Below are 17,378 nucleotides of genomic sequence, written 5' to 3'. Positions count from 1 at the left end.
CAAAGCCAGGTTGAGAGTCGGGGAATGGGTAGCTGGCAAGGCACCTTCTCAATGGAAAGTGACTGAGGTTGCTTTCAAGTAGGTGTCTCATCAAATGTGCAGGTCACACAAGTCCAGTGTGCTTTCTGTGCTTTTCCATTAGGCCTTTGCATCCGGCCTTATTTTGTGGCCACACTGAAACATGCTTGACTCCACGGTTCCTTCAGAATGTTGAGTCCCATTCATCTCGCTGTGCTGCTTGTCCTTGCTACCTTCTGCCACCATCCAAAATTCTTGATCACCTGCCCTCTTAAACACTCTTATTCCCTGGATGTCCTAAGTGACAACCTCCCAATCCTTTGCCACAGACCCTTGAAGCCCCCGTTCTGTTGTCCACATCCCTTCTTCTGCCTCTATTTCTTCAGACTGTCTTCTCCCTTCACCACAACTGGCTGCCTCCTGCCCACCTCCTGCCCCTCCAGGCTCCCTTCATTTTCTATCACATCCTCTCAGGCCCTGAGCTCTCTGGCCACCTCCTTGTAGTATCCCCTTATGTATTCCTTCACTCTGCTCACCCAACACAGCAGAGCTGTCCACATTCATTGTGGGCCTCAGCTCTGCTTGCTGTTGGCTAAGGTCTCGTCCCATTTCCCATAGCTGAGCCAAATCCCAGCTGGTGTCTCCCAAATCTCAATTCCCAGCCCAGCTGTTCTCCTGATAGCTGGGACCATCATTCTAGTTAGGACAGATATATCATATTTATCACAGAAACTATAAATTCTGCATGTCAAAGAGTGAATTCTTGATCTTTCCTCTAAATATCTTCTACTTCATATAGTTCTTATCATAGTTAGTAGTATCCATTAAGCCAATTGTGCAGCCAAAAACCTTCAACTTAGTTCATATTCCTCTTTCTCCCTCATCTCAACAGTCAGTGAACACCAGAGCTCAATCTCTTCTCCATCTGAGATGCCCCTCGAGTCAGTCCCCTGTCTCTTTGACCACTCTTCTGCCTAAGTTCTGAGCTTCTATATCACCCCTTGGCTTAGCCATGGTTTCAGAGTTACTCTACAGTTTCCAGTCTTATCTCCTCAAAATTATTCTCTACACTCTGGCAAGGTTTACTGTTTTTGTAGGGTATAAGACTATCTGATTCCCATCTCTGTCTCCATCTTCACTTGTGATTGAATATAATCCAATGCATAGGGATGTTCTCCAACTTAAGATGGTTTGACTTATGAATTTTTAACCTTATGATGGTACAAAACTTATATGTATTCAGTGGAAATTGTACTTTGATTTTGAATTTGGATCTTTTCCCCAGCTGGTGATATGAACTAGGAACCTTCCTCTCATGCTAGGCAGAAGTAGCGAGTATAGCTCCCAGTCAGCCACATGCTCACAGGATAAACACGCAATCCCCTGTAGTAGGTTGTGTTGCTAAGCAACGATGCTGCACAGGTTAGATGTAGTAAATGAATTTTTGACCTACAACAAGTTCAATTTATGATGGATTTATTGCGACATAACCCCATTTTAAGTTGAGGAGCATCTGTAGATGCATCATATATGTATCTAAGGCTAACACATAAATGTATATATGCAGGTATAACTTAGCGTTTAAGATTATTATAACTTTAATTGTTGGTTTATTCATGTGTTCCTCCCACTGCTTGGTTTTGAGGGAAGAAATCTTATTTCAGCTTTATACCCTCCAAACGCATACATTTGCTTCATTTATAATTTTTAAATTAGTGAAGATATTCCCCACAACACCTAATGTGGTCCCAAATGGCATGATATTTTGTGAAAGTATTTCTTTCTTGATTGCTAATTTGAATTCATGACCTCTAAGACACTATCTTAAATTTTATGCTCACCAACTGGTAAGAGAATTGAGGGGTTATATTACATATAATGCATGTAGATACATGTAATGCATATATTCTTTTTTTAATATTTAATTTTTAGTTTTAGGTGGACACAATATTTTATTTTTATGTGGTGTTGAAGATCGAACCCCGGATCTGACACATGCTAGGTAAACACTCTACTACTGAGCCACAACCTCAGCCCAATAATATTCTTGTGTGTCATGGGTTATGATGCTCTCGACTGTCAGAATGGAGCCTCCTGAACAGGAACAAAGTGAGAGCTGGCATTCCATTCTCAGGCCCATGCATCCCTTCCTGGGGCTTGCCTGCTCTGCCTGCCCCGTGCCTGTGTGTTTCTGCCTCACAGCCCTCATCATCTAATTACCGGCAAGGAAAAGGAGAGATGGGAAGAGACAAATGGCAAGTTTGTTTTATCTTGTGCCAAACTTGTCCTGTGAACGCACTCCACCCTTATTCAAGAACTTCAGAGCAGAGCGTATGTTGTGAGAGAGGAAGGCACGTTCCAACATCTGGAAGCTCTATGTGGGTTATACTGATGCTCTGTAACAAAACTATAGGGACTTGGATTCTAAAGCCAGCCATAAAGAATGACTTTATGACATTCGCTGGTAAATGGATGGATCTGGAGACTATCATGCCTAGTGAAATAAGCCAGTCTCCCAAAACCAAAGGTCAAATATTTTCTCTGATATGTGGAAGCTAAACCACAACAAGGGGTTGGGGGGAAGATTAGAAGTTCTGTGGAGTAGACAAAGGGGAATGAGGGGAAGGGAAGGGAGATGTGAAAAGGAAAGGCAGTGGAATGAATCTGACAACCTTCTTATGTACATATATGAATCACCACAGCAATCTCACCATGGTGTATACCAAAGAAATTAATTAAAAAAAATAACTATGGGTAAATGGCAGAAAGATCAATAGAGGGAAGGGAGCAGGGGGTGAGGAGAGGGGAGGAGAAGGAGAAGTGCTGGGGTCTGAATTAGAACAAAATATATTCCATGTTTGTAAAATTATGCCCAAATGGATTCTCCTGTCATGTATAACTAAAAAGAACCAATTAAAAAAATAAAAGCCACTAGTTCAGATAATACCCTAATAACTCCCTTCAATAGCAGCATAAATAAGATATGTCAAAGAATCCACATTAGCTGTCTCCAGTCCACATTAGCTGTCTTTCACTTCCCTCTTGATAAAATCATCTTGGCATGAGATCAGGGATAATTCAGACAGGCATGGTGGTGAGATATCAGGAAAGTGCATGCATCCCAGATGTCCCATGCAGCTTTCTGGATTCTTCTAATACCTGCATCTGAGGCCTCTTTTACACAAAGCTGTACAGGATTGCCTGATACCTATCTTCTTACATGTGTCAGTAATTGGTCATAAAATGAGTCAAGAGGAAACAACCAAAGAGATCCTGGATTTTAAATTCATAAGTCTGCTCAGAGATCATTTGACCCAGCAGACTTATTTTATAGTAAGACTGCAGAAGTCAATGCTAAAACCATTGGTCCAAGGTCAAAGAATTTTAAACCCATGAAACCATCAAGAAGCCTCCACTGGGGACTCCTATGATTTTAGTATAATTTTCAACATTCATGACCTGTATCTTCTTATTTAGTGTATTCTCAGTAGGCAATTATTCTATCTTGCATCAATTTGAAGTTGCTATGTTATCAGTGTCTCAGTGATCTATCATGTCATCTGGGTAAAGACTATAGACTTTTGCATTTAGGGCTCTGCTCTCCACCCCTCTCATCACGCCTCATAAGATCTGGCCCACGCCTCTGAATGCAGTGACCTCAGAGAAATGCTGCTGACTTCTGACTAAGAAAGATAAGAATGCTCAAACACAATAAAGTGAAAATCATAGACCTTACCATTCAAGGTGGTTTTCTACAAACGCGGACATGGGGCTGATCTGCACCGTGTAAGTATCATTTGCAGAGTACTCAAAGAGTCCGTAGTAAGGGTTGAAGAGCTCCTGAGACAAAAGGAAGAAGAACTCTCGAGAAGGACCACTGTAGTCCAGGCTGCAAAGGAAGAACAGGTCCAGGAAGCTCATTTTGTGTCTGAAAGGGGAGGGACAGTCTCTTACCCAGATTCTAGTAGGTTCTTTTGGAACAGGGCTGGAGAAAGCAGAGACCAGTCTCTATTCTTTATAGTGGATCTCAGTGGAAGAATTGATTTATGGTAGTTAATGAGGATGCAGTAATTGGTGTGGGGGTGCTTCTCAGTCAGATGTTCATGAGTTAACTCTGTGTTTTTTTTTTTTTTTTGGTATTGGGATTGAACTCAGAGGCACTTGACCACTGACCCACATCCTATTTTATATTTTATTTAGGAACAGGGTCTCGCTGAGTTTCTTAGTGCCTTGCTTTTGCTGAGGCTGGCTTTGAACTTGCAATCCTCCTGCATCAGCCTCCCAAGCTGCTGAGATTACAGGCGTGCACTACTGTGCCCTACTTCGTGAGTTAACTCTTATGGCAATGGTCCTTATCTGTGTTTCCAATCATTTAATACCTAAGGAATAAAACAGACAGCTGCCCTACTATAAAAAAGGGAGATCTGAAAGAATTTTATGTCACAGTGTGTGTGTGTGTGTGTGTGTGTGTGTATGTAGATGAATGAGGAAAAACTTCCAAGTGCATTCTGATGTGGGATGTTCCCTCTGAGGTGGGCTTACCCTCCACACTTAAGTGAATTCCACAAAAATACATGAAAAGTCTGGTATGTCGTTGCATTTGTGTACTCCAAAAGGAAGAGTTTTTTTGATTAGATACTCAGAAGAGTACACCACCTACAAAGTAAAGACCCAATGGTTTAGGAATGTATTTATGGATTATTATACTTCAATGATGTGAGCTCAGACTCTAGGACATGTCAATAATCTTAGTTTTTGAGGAACATGAAACCTAAAGTTTGGCAACATCAAAAGAAAGACCTCCTGGCAGTGCCTGATCTGAATGACCTCAGAGCATAGGCTTAGAGCATCTTGCTCTTTCTTGAGAAAAAGCCCCCTCTGCCTGGGGCTCTGGTCTGCCCATATCAAGGTGTCTGCATGAAACTCCTGGTTCCTCACCCCTCCTCTCCAACAAAGGTGACGTAGAGCTTGTTTCTCTGGAGCTCCTTCCGGGAATAGGCCATCACTTGATTGAAGGTTCCCTCCAACAAGTGGTCCCGACGAATAATGAGCCTGAGAAGAAGAGGTGGTTGTGAGGGGTGGCTCTGAAGCTGGGGTGCGGGACAATGTTTCCTGTGAGTTGTTAAGATCAGGTTTATGGTCTCACTCACAGCTACCTCTCCAGTGAGAGGGGAAAGGGCAAGATCAGTTCACTTCTCAAAACAGGTAGACAAGGAAAACATGAACACTTATTATTGGGTACCTGCCATCGTACTGAACTACTTTAAGACTCTTTCTAGAACTGGGGATGTGACTTAGTGATAGGGCACTTGTCCAGCATGTGTGAAGTCCTGGGCTCAACCCCCAGTCCAGGGGAAAAAGATCTTTTTTTAAAAGCAATTCAAAAGGATGCCTCTTAAATTAAGAGATCTCTTAAGTTGGGTTCTTAATTTTTGGCTCAGCTTTTTAAGATAAAAATAGTAAACCCAAAAGGAAGAAAAAATAACCATTTTACTTGGACTTCAATTGCAAAGTTATGAAGAGTCCACAAATTGGACCAATGAGTTAAATTTTCCCCCAGGAATAAGTAAGAGGAAAATAACATTTTTTTAAAATTAGGTCAAGATTCTTTTTTTGTGATTATTGACATCACATATGCCTTTGTCTGAAATCTACTGCTCCTTTTCTCTCTCCTTTGCTTTTCCTTCTCCTTCTCTCTCTTCTCTTCCCTTCCTACCTCCCCTCCAATTTCTTAAATTCCTTTCTTCTTTCCTTCCAACTTCCTCACTTCCTTCCTTCATTCACACCATACTTGCTACGGCACCAAGGTATCCAATCTCAAAAAAAAAAAATGCAAAGATATAAAAGATAAAGGGTTAGAAACCTGCCATTGAAATTCAGTGCCAAGCACTGAAGCACTCACTTAATTTTCCCTGGACCCTGACCAAATCCTTTGGCTTCTAGTTTCCGATAGAAATTGCGGAGCTTGGCCTCAAAGTCTCTCCGATATGGTGAAGGGGCTCTTGCACTGGCTCTCTGTAAACCTGCAGAGGGAAGCACACAGCCTGTGGGTGAGACTCTTCAACTAAGAGCAATCTGCAGAGCGATGGTGGAGAGGGACCCGCCAGAGTCCTGTGTCCTCACGGCCTTCTTTTCTAAGGAGTTCCCTTCATTTCCTACAGTCCTTCAGTTACTTTCATGATAAACAAAAGAGGAAAATGACTGCTGTGGAATATATCCTATGTCTATTCAATTATTTCAAGTGGTAATTTTCTCTAAAAGTACCCTGGTGAGCATTATCTTGGCTTCATGGTACGTGGATCATCTGAAACAATTAACATAAATTGAACTAGAATAAAATTTTCCTGTAAGTTGCAATATTGCAAGAAGTGATTGAAACTAGAATGACGGACAGGACTTTAACATGTGTGTTTGTCATGCTTCTACATTGATATTGATGCTAGGAAAAAACCTCTACCCTAGGGCCCAGAGCATTTAGGAATTTATATTAGTTACCTTGCATCACAAGGGCAAATTTTATAACAACAACAAGGATAATTCACTGATTCTACATAGATGAGTTTTTTTTTTATCATTAGAGAGCTTTGAAAATGCTTTACTATCATTATTCACCTTTTAATAAAAAGGGAAATGGAAAAAGTAACATTCTTATTCCAAGTTTTACAGATGGACCAAATCATGGTCCACCCATTTAATAAGTGTTAGTTACTTGGTATATTTAGGGTACTAAATTTATAATCTAGAGAAAACTTATATCAGTAAACTCACAGAAATGAGTATGTAATTACAGTTTGAGATGACTGCTATCCATGAAGGAAAGGAACACAGTTCTTTGAGAACACAGAACATACTGGCCAAGCCCAGGAAAATTTCCCTGGAGAAGAACTTAAGATTGGCCTAGACACCCTTCAACAGGTGAATGGATAAAGAAAATGTGGTATATATATATGATGGAATATGACTTAGCCATAAAGAAGAATGAAATTATGGCATTTGCAGGTAAACGGATGGAGATGGAGAATATCATGCTAAGTGAAATAAGCCAATCCCCCAAAGCCAAAGGCCAAATGTTTTCTCTGATATGTAGATTCTGATCCATAATGTGTGTGTGTGTGTGGGGGGGATGGCTAGAGAAGAATGGAGGAATTTTGGATTGGAGGGGAGTGAGGGGAGGGGAGGAGGTCTGGGAATGGGAAGCATGATGGAATGAGACGGATGCTATTACCTCATGTGCATGTTTGATTGCACGAATGGTGTGACTCTGCGTCATTTACAGCCACAGAAATGGGAAGTTGTACTCCATTTGTGTACAATGAGTTGAAATGCATTCTGCTGTCATATATAACTAATTACAATAAATAAAAAATAAAAAAGAATAAGTAGGCCTGAATTAGATTGAATGAGTCAGGAAAGTTTCTCTTTGACTAAGAAAAGAAATAATCTGGGAGAAGAACAGTACAGGAAGAAGATTAGCAGATGCAAAGGTCCTGAGACAGAATGGAAAGTGGTGCTTTGGTTTGTTGCACAGGATTTGAGGGCCAAACTGATGCATAAACAAGGCTTGAGAGGTGGGCAGGAGCCACATCATATTAGGTAAGGTACATTTGTTAAGCAGTTTTGTTTTATGCTAACTGTAACAGAAAGCCATTACACGGGGCTGGTATGATGTGACTTGAGTTATGAAAACATCAATCTTCCTGCTGTAGAGAGAAAAATGTGGAGAGGACCAGGGTAGATTTAGAGAGCCCACATTGAACTGGACTAGTGTCAGTGCAGCGGAGATGTTGAGGAGTGGACTGATTGGAGATGTCTTTATGGGACAAAGAATTGGATGTTAAGTAGTGAGGGAAAGGTGGACCTCAGATTTCTAACTGAATGAACTTTGGTGACATTCACTAAGATGGGGAGCATTGAAGAAAGAATGAATTTATGGGGGAAGATCATGAATTTGGTCTTTGGAGCTACCTGAGGAGGCAACTTAGGGGAAGAGTGAGTGGTGGTTAATAATAGTAATAACTGCTGAAAGATCAGGGAGGAGGCAGAGACTTACACATTGGGTCCGGTGACCAGAGGTCCTGGTGACCTCAGAAATGTACATGACCTCCTCTCATGTACAGGTGTGAAGAAGAATAAGATGTGTGCATGGTTAGTAGGCTTGTAGGTTTGGTAACAGTCACTGGAGGAAATTTCTGTTGGAGGACTTTTTTCCCCCAGTGGAGTAAACTGGAAGGAGATAGGAAGGGGTATTGAGGGTTGGAGGTTTGAGGGGAGTAGAAGTGTCTGGAATAGTATTAGAGGAGCCCAAAGAAGTAAGCTAGGGTTTTCTTTTGGGTGTTCAAAGTCCATGTGAGGTGAGAGGTGATTAACTATTTGCCCAGGCAGGTGAACTGTTCAAGAGCACCTAACTGCAGACGTGCATAAGGGAGACAGAAAGGCTAATCTAGAGGTGGAGCTCTGCCAGTGGATGCAGATAAGATGAAGAGGACCAATGGAGTTCAGGGCATTGGCAAGGATGTTACTGAAACGATGAACCACAAAATCTATGCTGGATAGAAAGGAGAGAATCCCATGCACTGGTGATCGTGGAGAAGCCAAAGAATGGTAATAGGCAAGAAGCAGAATAGGCATGTTGGAAGGAAGAGGGTGCTTAGATTGGCAATTTATGAGATAACAAGGTCAGAAACATGACTGTGGGAACAAATGACTGAGGTGGAGGAGGAACAGGTTGCTGCAGTCAAGGAAGTCCAGACCCCAAAACACCTGGGGTGTGAGGGAATCCACAGTTGCCATATTGAAACTGAAGGAGTAGCCTTGTTGAAGGACCAGGCTTCAGGATAGAGGGAACCAGATCACAAGTCTACAAGTGCAAGTATAATTTCTGTCCAACAGATTATAGTACATTTTATAGCATGACTTTAACTACTGTTGGTACTACCACTATCTCTGTGATCACTCCTCATTTTTCTAAAGATTTATGCTTCACCAGATACTTTGATCTAAACTTCTAAGAGTTCTCTATCTCTGCAGCACTCCGGTAAATTTCAAAAAGGGCTATGATAATGGAAATTGCAAAATTTAACACAAAAATATTTGGGTTGCATAATCTAGGACCACAAGGTCAAGGCTGGAGAATAAAAAAATTAAGTACTTTGACAAAAAGAATTGAATGATTACATAAATTCATGGCATCAGTAATGTCTTTATTGGCAAAGTTGATACCTTTAAAAAAACTTAGCAAAATAATTTTCATTTAGCAAACAATGCCTTATTCTCTCTCTCTTTTCTTTTTGCAATATGATAGCTCTCTCCTATAATGATGTTAAAATCCTGCTGTGTGGCCAAAGGTTTTTTTTTTTTTTTTTTTAGACCAAAGTGTAGGTATGTCAGCAGATATTTCTACAACAACAGGTCATCGTGCAGACCGATGGCTCCCCCAAATGGAAGACTGCTCCTCCCAAATAGGTGCACACTGGAAATGTTTGACTGTCCTCATGTTGGCTCTAACAAAGCTCCTGGTTCTCCTTTCTCCCAGGCAACAGGATTTCAGTTATGTTATATGTCAGAGGGAGCAAGCTCTGGTCATTTCATAAGCAGTGTCAATGGTACACTTGTTGGGTGGCTGTGACAACAAGGAGACACTGTCTTCAAAATAGATTTTATCAGTTGGCAAAACTACTTTAAGAGATATTCTGAATGGCACAACTTGGATGAGTAATACTAAAAGACATTCCAGCTTTGGAGACTTAAGGAGTAATGTTGAATGAGACATTCCTTTCAAGACATAGAACCCATTGCTAAATTTTCTCTTTGGCATTTTCCCACTGGCTTAAAAAATCAAATTTGGATCCTGACTCCTGAGGTTGTGAGTAGAAAGTTCCTATGGTTTTAAAGTTACAAAAGGAAATTCTCTGTCCTTGTTCTCCTTCCCCTACACTTTCCTCTTCTCCTGAGGAGGAAGCTGCTCTCTCTGCCAGTGCATCTAGCCCATTGCCACCCTTGCCAAAGGGGAAGATTCCAGGCCCTGATCCCGGAGGAACCAGATTCTTCAGCAGCCAACGGAAGGTCCCCCTGCCCCTTTCACAAAGCAGTATGCTTTTGCAAAGTGGTACCGTCAAAGGGACTATATTTTCATTAAATTTTTTGTTGAAGAGAGTAAATATGTTAATGTAAATTTTGAAAAATCCAAACTTTTTACTTTCAGCCGTCTTGGAGGAAGTGATAATTTTAAATATTTAAATGAAATTGATCGTTTTTACTGTATTGATCCAAATGATTCTAAGCATAAAAGAAGGAACCGATTAATTTTATGCTGTTGACTAAAAGGAGAGCCTGGCCCATCATGGCCTAGGTTAGCAAAAGACAGGGCAAAGCTTCATCAATGGCTGAGAGTGGACTTCAATAATTGGAAAGACTCGAAAGATGATTCAGATAAGACTTGTGTGATTTTGGTCCTTTCTCTGAGAAACAGATGTGGGTGAACAGCGTGGGTGGTGATGAGGATGTAGATTTACCAGAAGTAGATGGAGCAGATGATGATTCACAAGACAGTGATGATGAAAAAATGCCAGATCTGGAGTGAGGAATATCGTCATCGCCTGGATTTTGAGAAAGAAAATTACTTCTCCATAAGATTTCATGATTGAGAAAATTCCTGAGTTGATAGCTCTCAAGACAGTTATTTGCTGCCTTTCACCCATTTTTTTCTACCTGTTTTTTTAATTTCCTTTTCTAAAAGGCTTCACTAAGACTTGACAATAGACCATTATACAGGGCAAATTAAGTCAGCTAAGGTGCTATCCTTATGCACGAACATTTCCCAGACTCCCATGAAGCTGTTGAGATCCTAGGCAATTGACACAGCGGTTGTGATAAGTAAAAACATTTCACCTAAGTCCCCTTTACTTCGTAACACAATTACTGATATGATAGGAAGCTGTCCACTTAGGGAAAGTCTAATTAAATTTTAAGTTTTAAAATATGGATTCAGAGTGGTTGAAACAAATTGACTGACATCTTAAACGGATAACCTACCTTTCTTCTGATGTACCCTATATATAGGATTGTTCCACTAAAGTGTATTTTTCAAAAAAAATTTACTGCCTATTATTGTACGTGAGTGATTATTTGTCAGTGTTCCACATGCATCTTAGCTAAAACTAGTGAAATTCCCTTAACTTAGATGGTTTTTGAAGCCTATACATTTGGTATTGTTTGGCCCTTCAGCTTTTACATCTCTTAGCTTGGAGGATGAAGAAAGCTGTACACTGTTGCTTGAGAGTCTGTACATTTAGACCAGATTTGTATTTGGACAGTCAATATGACAAATGAGTGAAAAAAAATGTTAATATACTATTGGATTTTTTTAAATTTCTTTTTTTGATTCAGCTGAAAAACCTCAATTTATATTCATGACAGTGGGGATTTTTAAAAAATCTCTACATTCTTTCTAATAAACTGTTGGAAGACTTAAAAAAATAAAGTTATAAAGGAAATTTGGGGTTACTCTAGAAAGCTACCACAATGTGATAATGCAAATCAAATTCAAAGGGGGTGTTCCGATTTGGATATGAGGTATCCGCACAAAACTCCCGTGTTAATGTAGGGATGTTCAGAGGTACAGTGGTTGAATTGTGTGAGCTGTAACCTAGCCATCTCATCCTAGTTTGAGTGGCTGGGTGGTAACTAGAGGCAGGTGAGGTATGGCAGTGGAGGTGGGTCACTGGGTTGTGCCCTAGAAGGGTCCATCTCCCTTATGGCCCTCCCCCTGTCCTGCCTCCCTGCTTCCTTACTGCCAGGAGCTGAGCAGCTTCCCTTTGCTGCGGTCTCCCCCCATGATGTGCTGCCTCACCTTGGGCCCACAGCTACGGAGCTGTCTATTAACTGAAACCTCCGATACTGTGAGCCCCAAATAAACTTTTCCATCTCTAAGTTGTTTTTCTCAGGTATTTGGTTCACAGCTGACTAAAATGGGGAAATCTCCAAAACTGATCTAATTTGGAGGTATGGATTTCACCTCTGCCAGTCGTCTTGATGGTTCCAGGAAATGTCTTTTTTTCCCACTAAACATATATTCCCCCGTTTGGAATAGAAAAAACCCACAAATGATTTTTATATCATTCTCATACACAAAGAAAACAGGAGGAACAATTATACAATGGTGTAAGGAAAACCTCTGGAATCTTTGTGGAGACATAACAATGGTCCCCAGGAAATATGTTACCATAATTGGTATCAAATAGAATTCTAAATCATAAGTGGACTGTTTCAGAAAGGGCCTTCCCTTTGAAATTCTTGGAGAGTGCCTTGGGAATGCAATAGCGATTCAGAGCAGGAAAACAAACTTGTTCTGTAAGTGGCCATATAGTAAATATTTTAGGCTTTGCAAACCACAGGACTTCTGTTGCTGTTACTCATGTCTGCTGCCGTAGTGTGAAAGCTGTCATAAAAAATACATAAATTACAGGCATGGCCAGGTTCCAATAAAACTTTATTTATGGGCACTGAAATTTGAATTTCTTATTGTACTCATATGTCCTGAGTGTTTAAAAAATTTTCAAGCATTTAAAAATATAAACCCCATTCTTGATTGGGGGCATTATAAAAACAGGCAGCAGTTTTCAATACCTAATTTAGGGAATGCTTTTTTTTTTTTTTTTGGTGGTACCAGGGATTGAACCCAGGGACATTTAACCACTGAGTCACATCCCCAGCCCTTTTTTATATTTTATTTAGAGACAGAGTCTCACTAAGTTGCTGAGACTGACTTTGAACTCCAGATCCTCCTGCCTCGGGCTCCCAAGCTGCTGGTATTATACACCTGGCCTAGAGTGTGCATTTTTTGATCAGGCAATTAAGAAGGACTGAAAGAGGAAAGACTTGCATACAGTTGCCCATCAATTCTTTTCAGCTTGTGGAAACACACAGGACTACTCATAGGTCATTCCCAAGTTACCTGGAGAGTTCTGAGGTGAGGAACAGGGTGAACAGCGGGGAGAAAAGCTATACCCGGGGTGGAAGGCAGCCTGCAGGGGTACATAGGACATAATCTCTTCTTCAAAGAGGCTGCAGAGTAAAAAAAAAAAGTTAGTTCTCTGTTCCCTGAGAAAGTGAATTGGCTAATAACAGTTAAATTTCTTAACAAGCAACAAAAGCAATTAGATTTATATGTAACATAAAAGATAGGCACGCCTTGCTGGCAAATTCTCAGTGTTTCTTTTTTAAAGCCCTAACTAATCCCATAATAAAGTCTCCATCAAGAACTCTTTGTAGTTCTTGGTGCCCCATCACAAGATGGACAGCAATCACCAGTGTGAGAACACTACTTCAGTCCCAGGTACTAGACTCTTCTAGAATAAAGAACAGGTGTTTCATTCTGGCCCTTTTCTGCTGTGGTGTGGAACTGCTCCGTGCAGCTTTTCTAGAATTTTTTCAGGTACAGATCCTTACCTCAGCAAAATAACTAGATCTGCATCACAGGACAACTTCTCAAGCCCATGATTACCCTCGGTCCGAATATAATGGATTTTCTCCCTAGAGTAATGAGGAAAATAAAATGAGAATTATATACCAATACTTAAGCTAAGGTATAAATCTTTTTTTGTATCTTGCAATGTGACTGAGTAGCCGGGGCCTAATGTCCAGTGCATTTTGTGGTACTCAGAACTCATCTTGCAGGCTCACAGGATGCTTTATAAGGGGTGGCTTTTTCTCAGACTCACACTGGCACAGAATCTGAGGAATACAGCAAAGTCAGGACCCCAGAGAGCAAAGATGAATGTGGAGCTGGGTCAGAAAGTGTTGCTGAAGTACTGCTCTGGACTTATGGTAAATTTGAAGCCATGGGAAGATAAGGAATGGAGAGTTGCTTGGGAAATCTTGTGGTTGGTGATAAAGTTATAATGCCACACTGGGCACAGAGGATCCCGACGAGAGTCTCCCTGGTCAGTCAATACCCAGTGATCCACTCCTCTGTCTATACCCAAAGGACTTAAAATCAGCATACTACAGTGATGCAGCCACATCAATGTTTTTAGCACCTCAATTTACAATAGCTAAACAGTGGAACCAACCTAGATGCCCTACAATAGATGAATGGATAAAGAAACTTTGGTATATATACACAATGGAATATTAGTCAGCCTTAAAGAAGAGTGAAATTATGGCATTTACAGGTAAATGGATAGAGTTGTAGAATATTATGTCAAGTGAAGTAAGCCAATCCCAAAAAACCAAAGACCAAATTTTTTCTCTGATAAGTGGATATTGATCCATAATGGGGGGGGGGCAAAGGAAGAAGGGAGGAACTTTGGATTGGACAGAGGGAAGTGAGGGGTGGGGAGGGGGTATGGAGGCGGGAAAGATGGTGGAATGAGAAGGACATTATTATCCTATGTATGTGTATGATTGCACTAATGGTGTGACTCTGCATTGTGTACAGTGGAAAGTTGTGCTCCATTTGTGTACAATGAATCTAAATGCATTCTGCTGTCATGTACAGCTAATTAGAATAAATTAAAAAAATACCCAGGGATCAATTCATCTGTTTAGTTACAGCTCATCTATTGTAACCTTTTTTCACAATCTCCAACTTCAACCTTGCAGATTATTTCAAATAAGTGTATGGATAAGTAACACTTATTTTGATCGAATTAACCTTGTAATTTGCTTCGCTGATATTATTCAGATCCAGGCCTAAGAATCATTCATTTGTGTGTGTGTGTGTGTGCTTCAAAAGAGTGGTTTATTTTGCCTTTCTTAAAGAGGATACAGCAGAAATCTGGGAAAATTTAAGGATTGATTTTTTTTTTAGAAAAATTATTTAACCTTTTTTTCTTTGTGTTTCAATTTTTATTTTGAGATAATTTGAAGTTCATGTGCAATTGGAAGAAATAATACAAAGGCATCTCATAAACCCTGCACTCAGTTTTTCCCAGTGGCAACTCAGGAATGGATGGGTTTTTTTAAAAAAATCTATTTTCAAACAGCTGGAGGTAGAACTTTTCCCTCTGTCAGATTGAGAATCTGAGAATTGAGAATTCATTGAAAATTAATTGAGAATCCAAATCTTTACCATAACTTTTATATTTTCAGATGGAAATATAATCGACTTGACACTTGGTGTGGGGATTTTTTAAAAAGGGAAGGGAAGGGGAGGGCTGGGGATGTGGCTCAAGCGGTAGCGCGCTCGCCTGGCATGCGAGGGGCGCTGCGTTCCATCCTCAGCACCACATAAAAATAAAATAAAGATGTTGTGTCCACAGAAAACTGAAAAATAAATATTAAAAAATTCTCTCTCTCTCTCTCTCTCTCGAAAAAAAAAAAAGGGAAGGGGAACTTGTTGGCCTCTTACAAAGACATACTGTGCTCAATCTGTTATCAGTTCCTAGTATCATTGCTTCTACAATATCGCCCACGCTGCTCCTTCCTCTCCATCTATGTTTACCATGGTCCACATGACCATCATGTCTTGTGTATGTTGTCTCTGATATAGCTTCCTGCTCCAGTCTAGCTATTCTCCATAGAGAAGCCCAACTAGTCATTAAAAATACAATCATATTTCTTTCCTGCTGAAAACTCCTTAATTGCTTCTCCAGTAAAATTGCACTTCCAATAAAAATCCCATCTCCTTCCAGTTATTGCCAAGATCTCCCTGTCCAAAGTCACCATGGTCTTTCCACCCTACCCCATCTACCCCTGAGCCCAAAAGCCTTTCTTTCATTCCTCACTGAACCAAGCTTTTCCTGCCATGGGGACTTTGTACACGCTCCCTGTGTCCCAACCTTGCCGCTCAGGAACAACTCCTTCTCATCCTTCAGGTTTCAGCTTAAGTACCACTTACTTGGAAAAGTCCTCCCTGTTGAGGTTGTAAGTCCTCTTCCTCTGCAACCGCACTTTATCCCTCTCACTGAATTCTGATCATGACCTTCACGGCACTTAACACATTATTTATATATTTGGCTTAAAAATAAAAAACCTCCAACAACCCAGATCTTATCCATCATCTGCCTCTCTGAGTAGACTGTAGATTCTATGAGAATATGTCTGGTTTGCTTGTTACTGCTTATATAAACCCTAGCACAATCCCAATTCAGGACAGTTGCATAATAAAAGCACTCGTGGCAGGAAGGAATGAATAAATCAGGACTGCTAGGCACTCCTCACACATAAGAGACGTCATTAACTCTGGGTTTTCTGGCTCCATTTCCCCCTCCATGTGTAGCTTTTTAAATTCACTTATGTCTGCTGAGCACAGTTTTCTGAGAACACATTCTTTACCCCCTAACTCAGCAACGGGTTTTGTGGACCAAAGACATAGATTCCTGGCTCCCCCAGAAATGGCAAAACAGGGGTCATGATCCCCATTTGAGGACCAGAGAAAGTTTCTTCGGGGTTCTGGCGAGAGGAAGTCTTCTTTTCAATTCTTGGACATTTATGGATCTCACATTGCTTTCAGAGGGAGGAAGGATTCCCCTTGGGATTCCTTGAGGATTCCCTAAAATTGTTATCAGTCAAGCAGCTGTGGCTGGCTTCCTTGGTCTCATGAGCTAGATTTCCCCAAGAGCAAATTTTTGCGAACTTTTGAATGCCATGGCCTCTAGGTCTCTCATAGTCACTGTGGGACTCCTGTTTCTGATGAGATATTGGCTTTCTCAAACTGGGGTCCACAATTTCCTTAGGGTCCATTAATTTCTTGAAATTATCTGCACAGATTTCCATTTACATGTGAGGGAGAATAGAAAATGGCTTTCATCAGATTCTCAAAGGATTCTATAACCTTAAAACGGCTATTAGTTTCCATACTAGGTAATTTCCAAAGTTCTTCCAATTCCAACATGCCCTGATTTTAGGTCCACTCAGCTGTGAAAAATTATAATTGTGTAATTCCATACCACTTCAAAACCTTTAAGGGTTCTTGAAGTTTGTTAAAACGTGATATTACATAGGAAGGTTAAAAACAGTTCACTTTTCTCTGGAAATATATTCCACTCTTTTACATAGGGGATTAATATTTTTTAAAACCTAGAGATCAAAATGATACTCTAGTGCCTTTGGTCAATTTAAATTCCTCTAAAAAGTACCCAGTAAACTCATGATTTAGTGGTAGAACGAGTAACAACAACAACAAAATGTTCAAGTGCAGTCATGTATCAGAATCACTTCAGGTAGTACAAACCCCTTGGAATCCCTTGAGGATTCCCTAAAATTGTTATGAGTTAAAGAGCAGCCCCCCAGAAAGGCCCTATATGACCAAGTAAGGCAGGTCATTCTTACGAGTTGAACAGGGACTGGGGATGTAGCTCAGTGGTTGCTCCCTAGCTGAACATGTGGGAGGACCTAGGTTTGATCCCCAGCACAGGAAA

General features: G+C 40.6%; 1 protein-coding gene and 1 pseudogene across 6 annotated transcripts in view; one reads left to right on the top strand and one right to left on the bottom strand.

The window, feature by feature from the left end:
- Hecw1 (HECT, C2 and WW domain containing E3 ubiquitin protein ligase 1) overlaps nucleotides 1-17,378 on the bottom strand; it is a 391,308-nt gene that overhangs the window by 39,645 nt on the left and 334,285 nt on the right. For all 6 annotated transcript variants that reach the window (XM_048786494.1, XM_048786498.1, XM_048786495.1 and 3 more), the window contains 5 exons: nucleotides 13,465-13,548; nucleotides 12,971-13,080; nucleotides 5,921-6,041; nucleotides 4,957-5,070; nucleotides 3,755-3,907 (listed from right to left, as the gene is read on the bottom strand). In XM_048786494.1, coding sequence (XP_048642451.1) covers nucleotides 3,755-3,907; nucleotides 4,957-5,070; nucleotides 5,921-6,041; nucleotides 12,971-13,080; nucleotides 13,465-13,548 — 582 coding nt within the window. The remainder of the gene's footprint in view (nucleotides 1-3,754; nucleotides 3,908-4,956; nucleotides 5,071-5,920; nucleotides 6,042-12,970; nucleotides 13,081-13,464; nucleotides 13,549-17,378) is intronic.
- LOC107146023 lies at nucleotides 8,719-10,705 on the top strand (annotated as a pseudogene).

This window comes from Marmota marmota, unplaced genomic scaffold (assembly GCF_001458135.2).
Source record: "Marmota marmota marmota unplaced genomic scaffold, marMar, whole genome shotgun sequence".
Taxonomy (NCBI): domain Eukaryota; kingdom Metazoa; phylum Chordata; class Mammalia; order Rodentia; family Sciuridae; genus Marmota; species Marmota marmota.
Note: the sequence above shows the minus strand (reverse complement) of the source record. Positions and strands in the feature narration are given on the sequence as shown.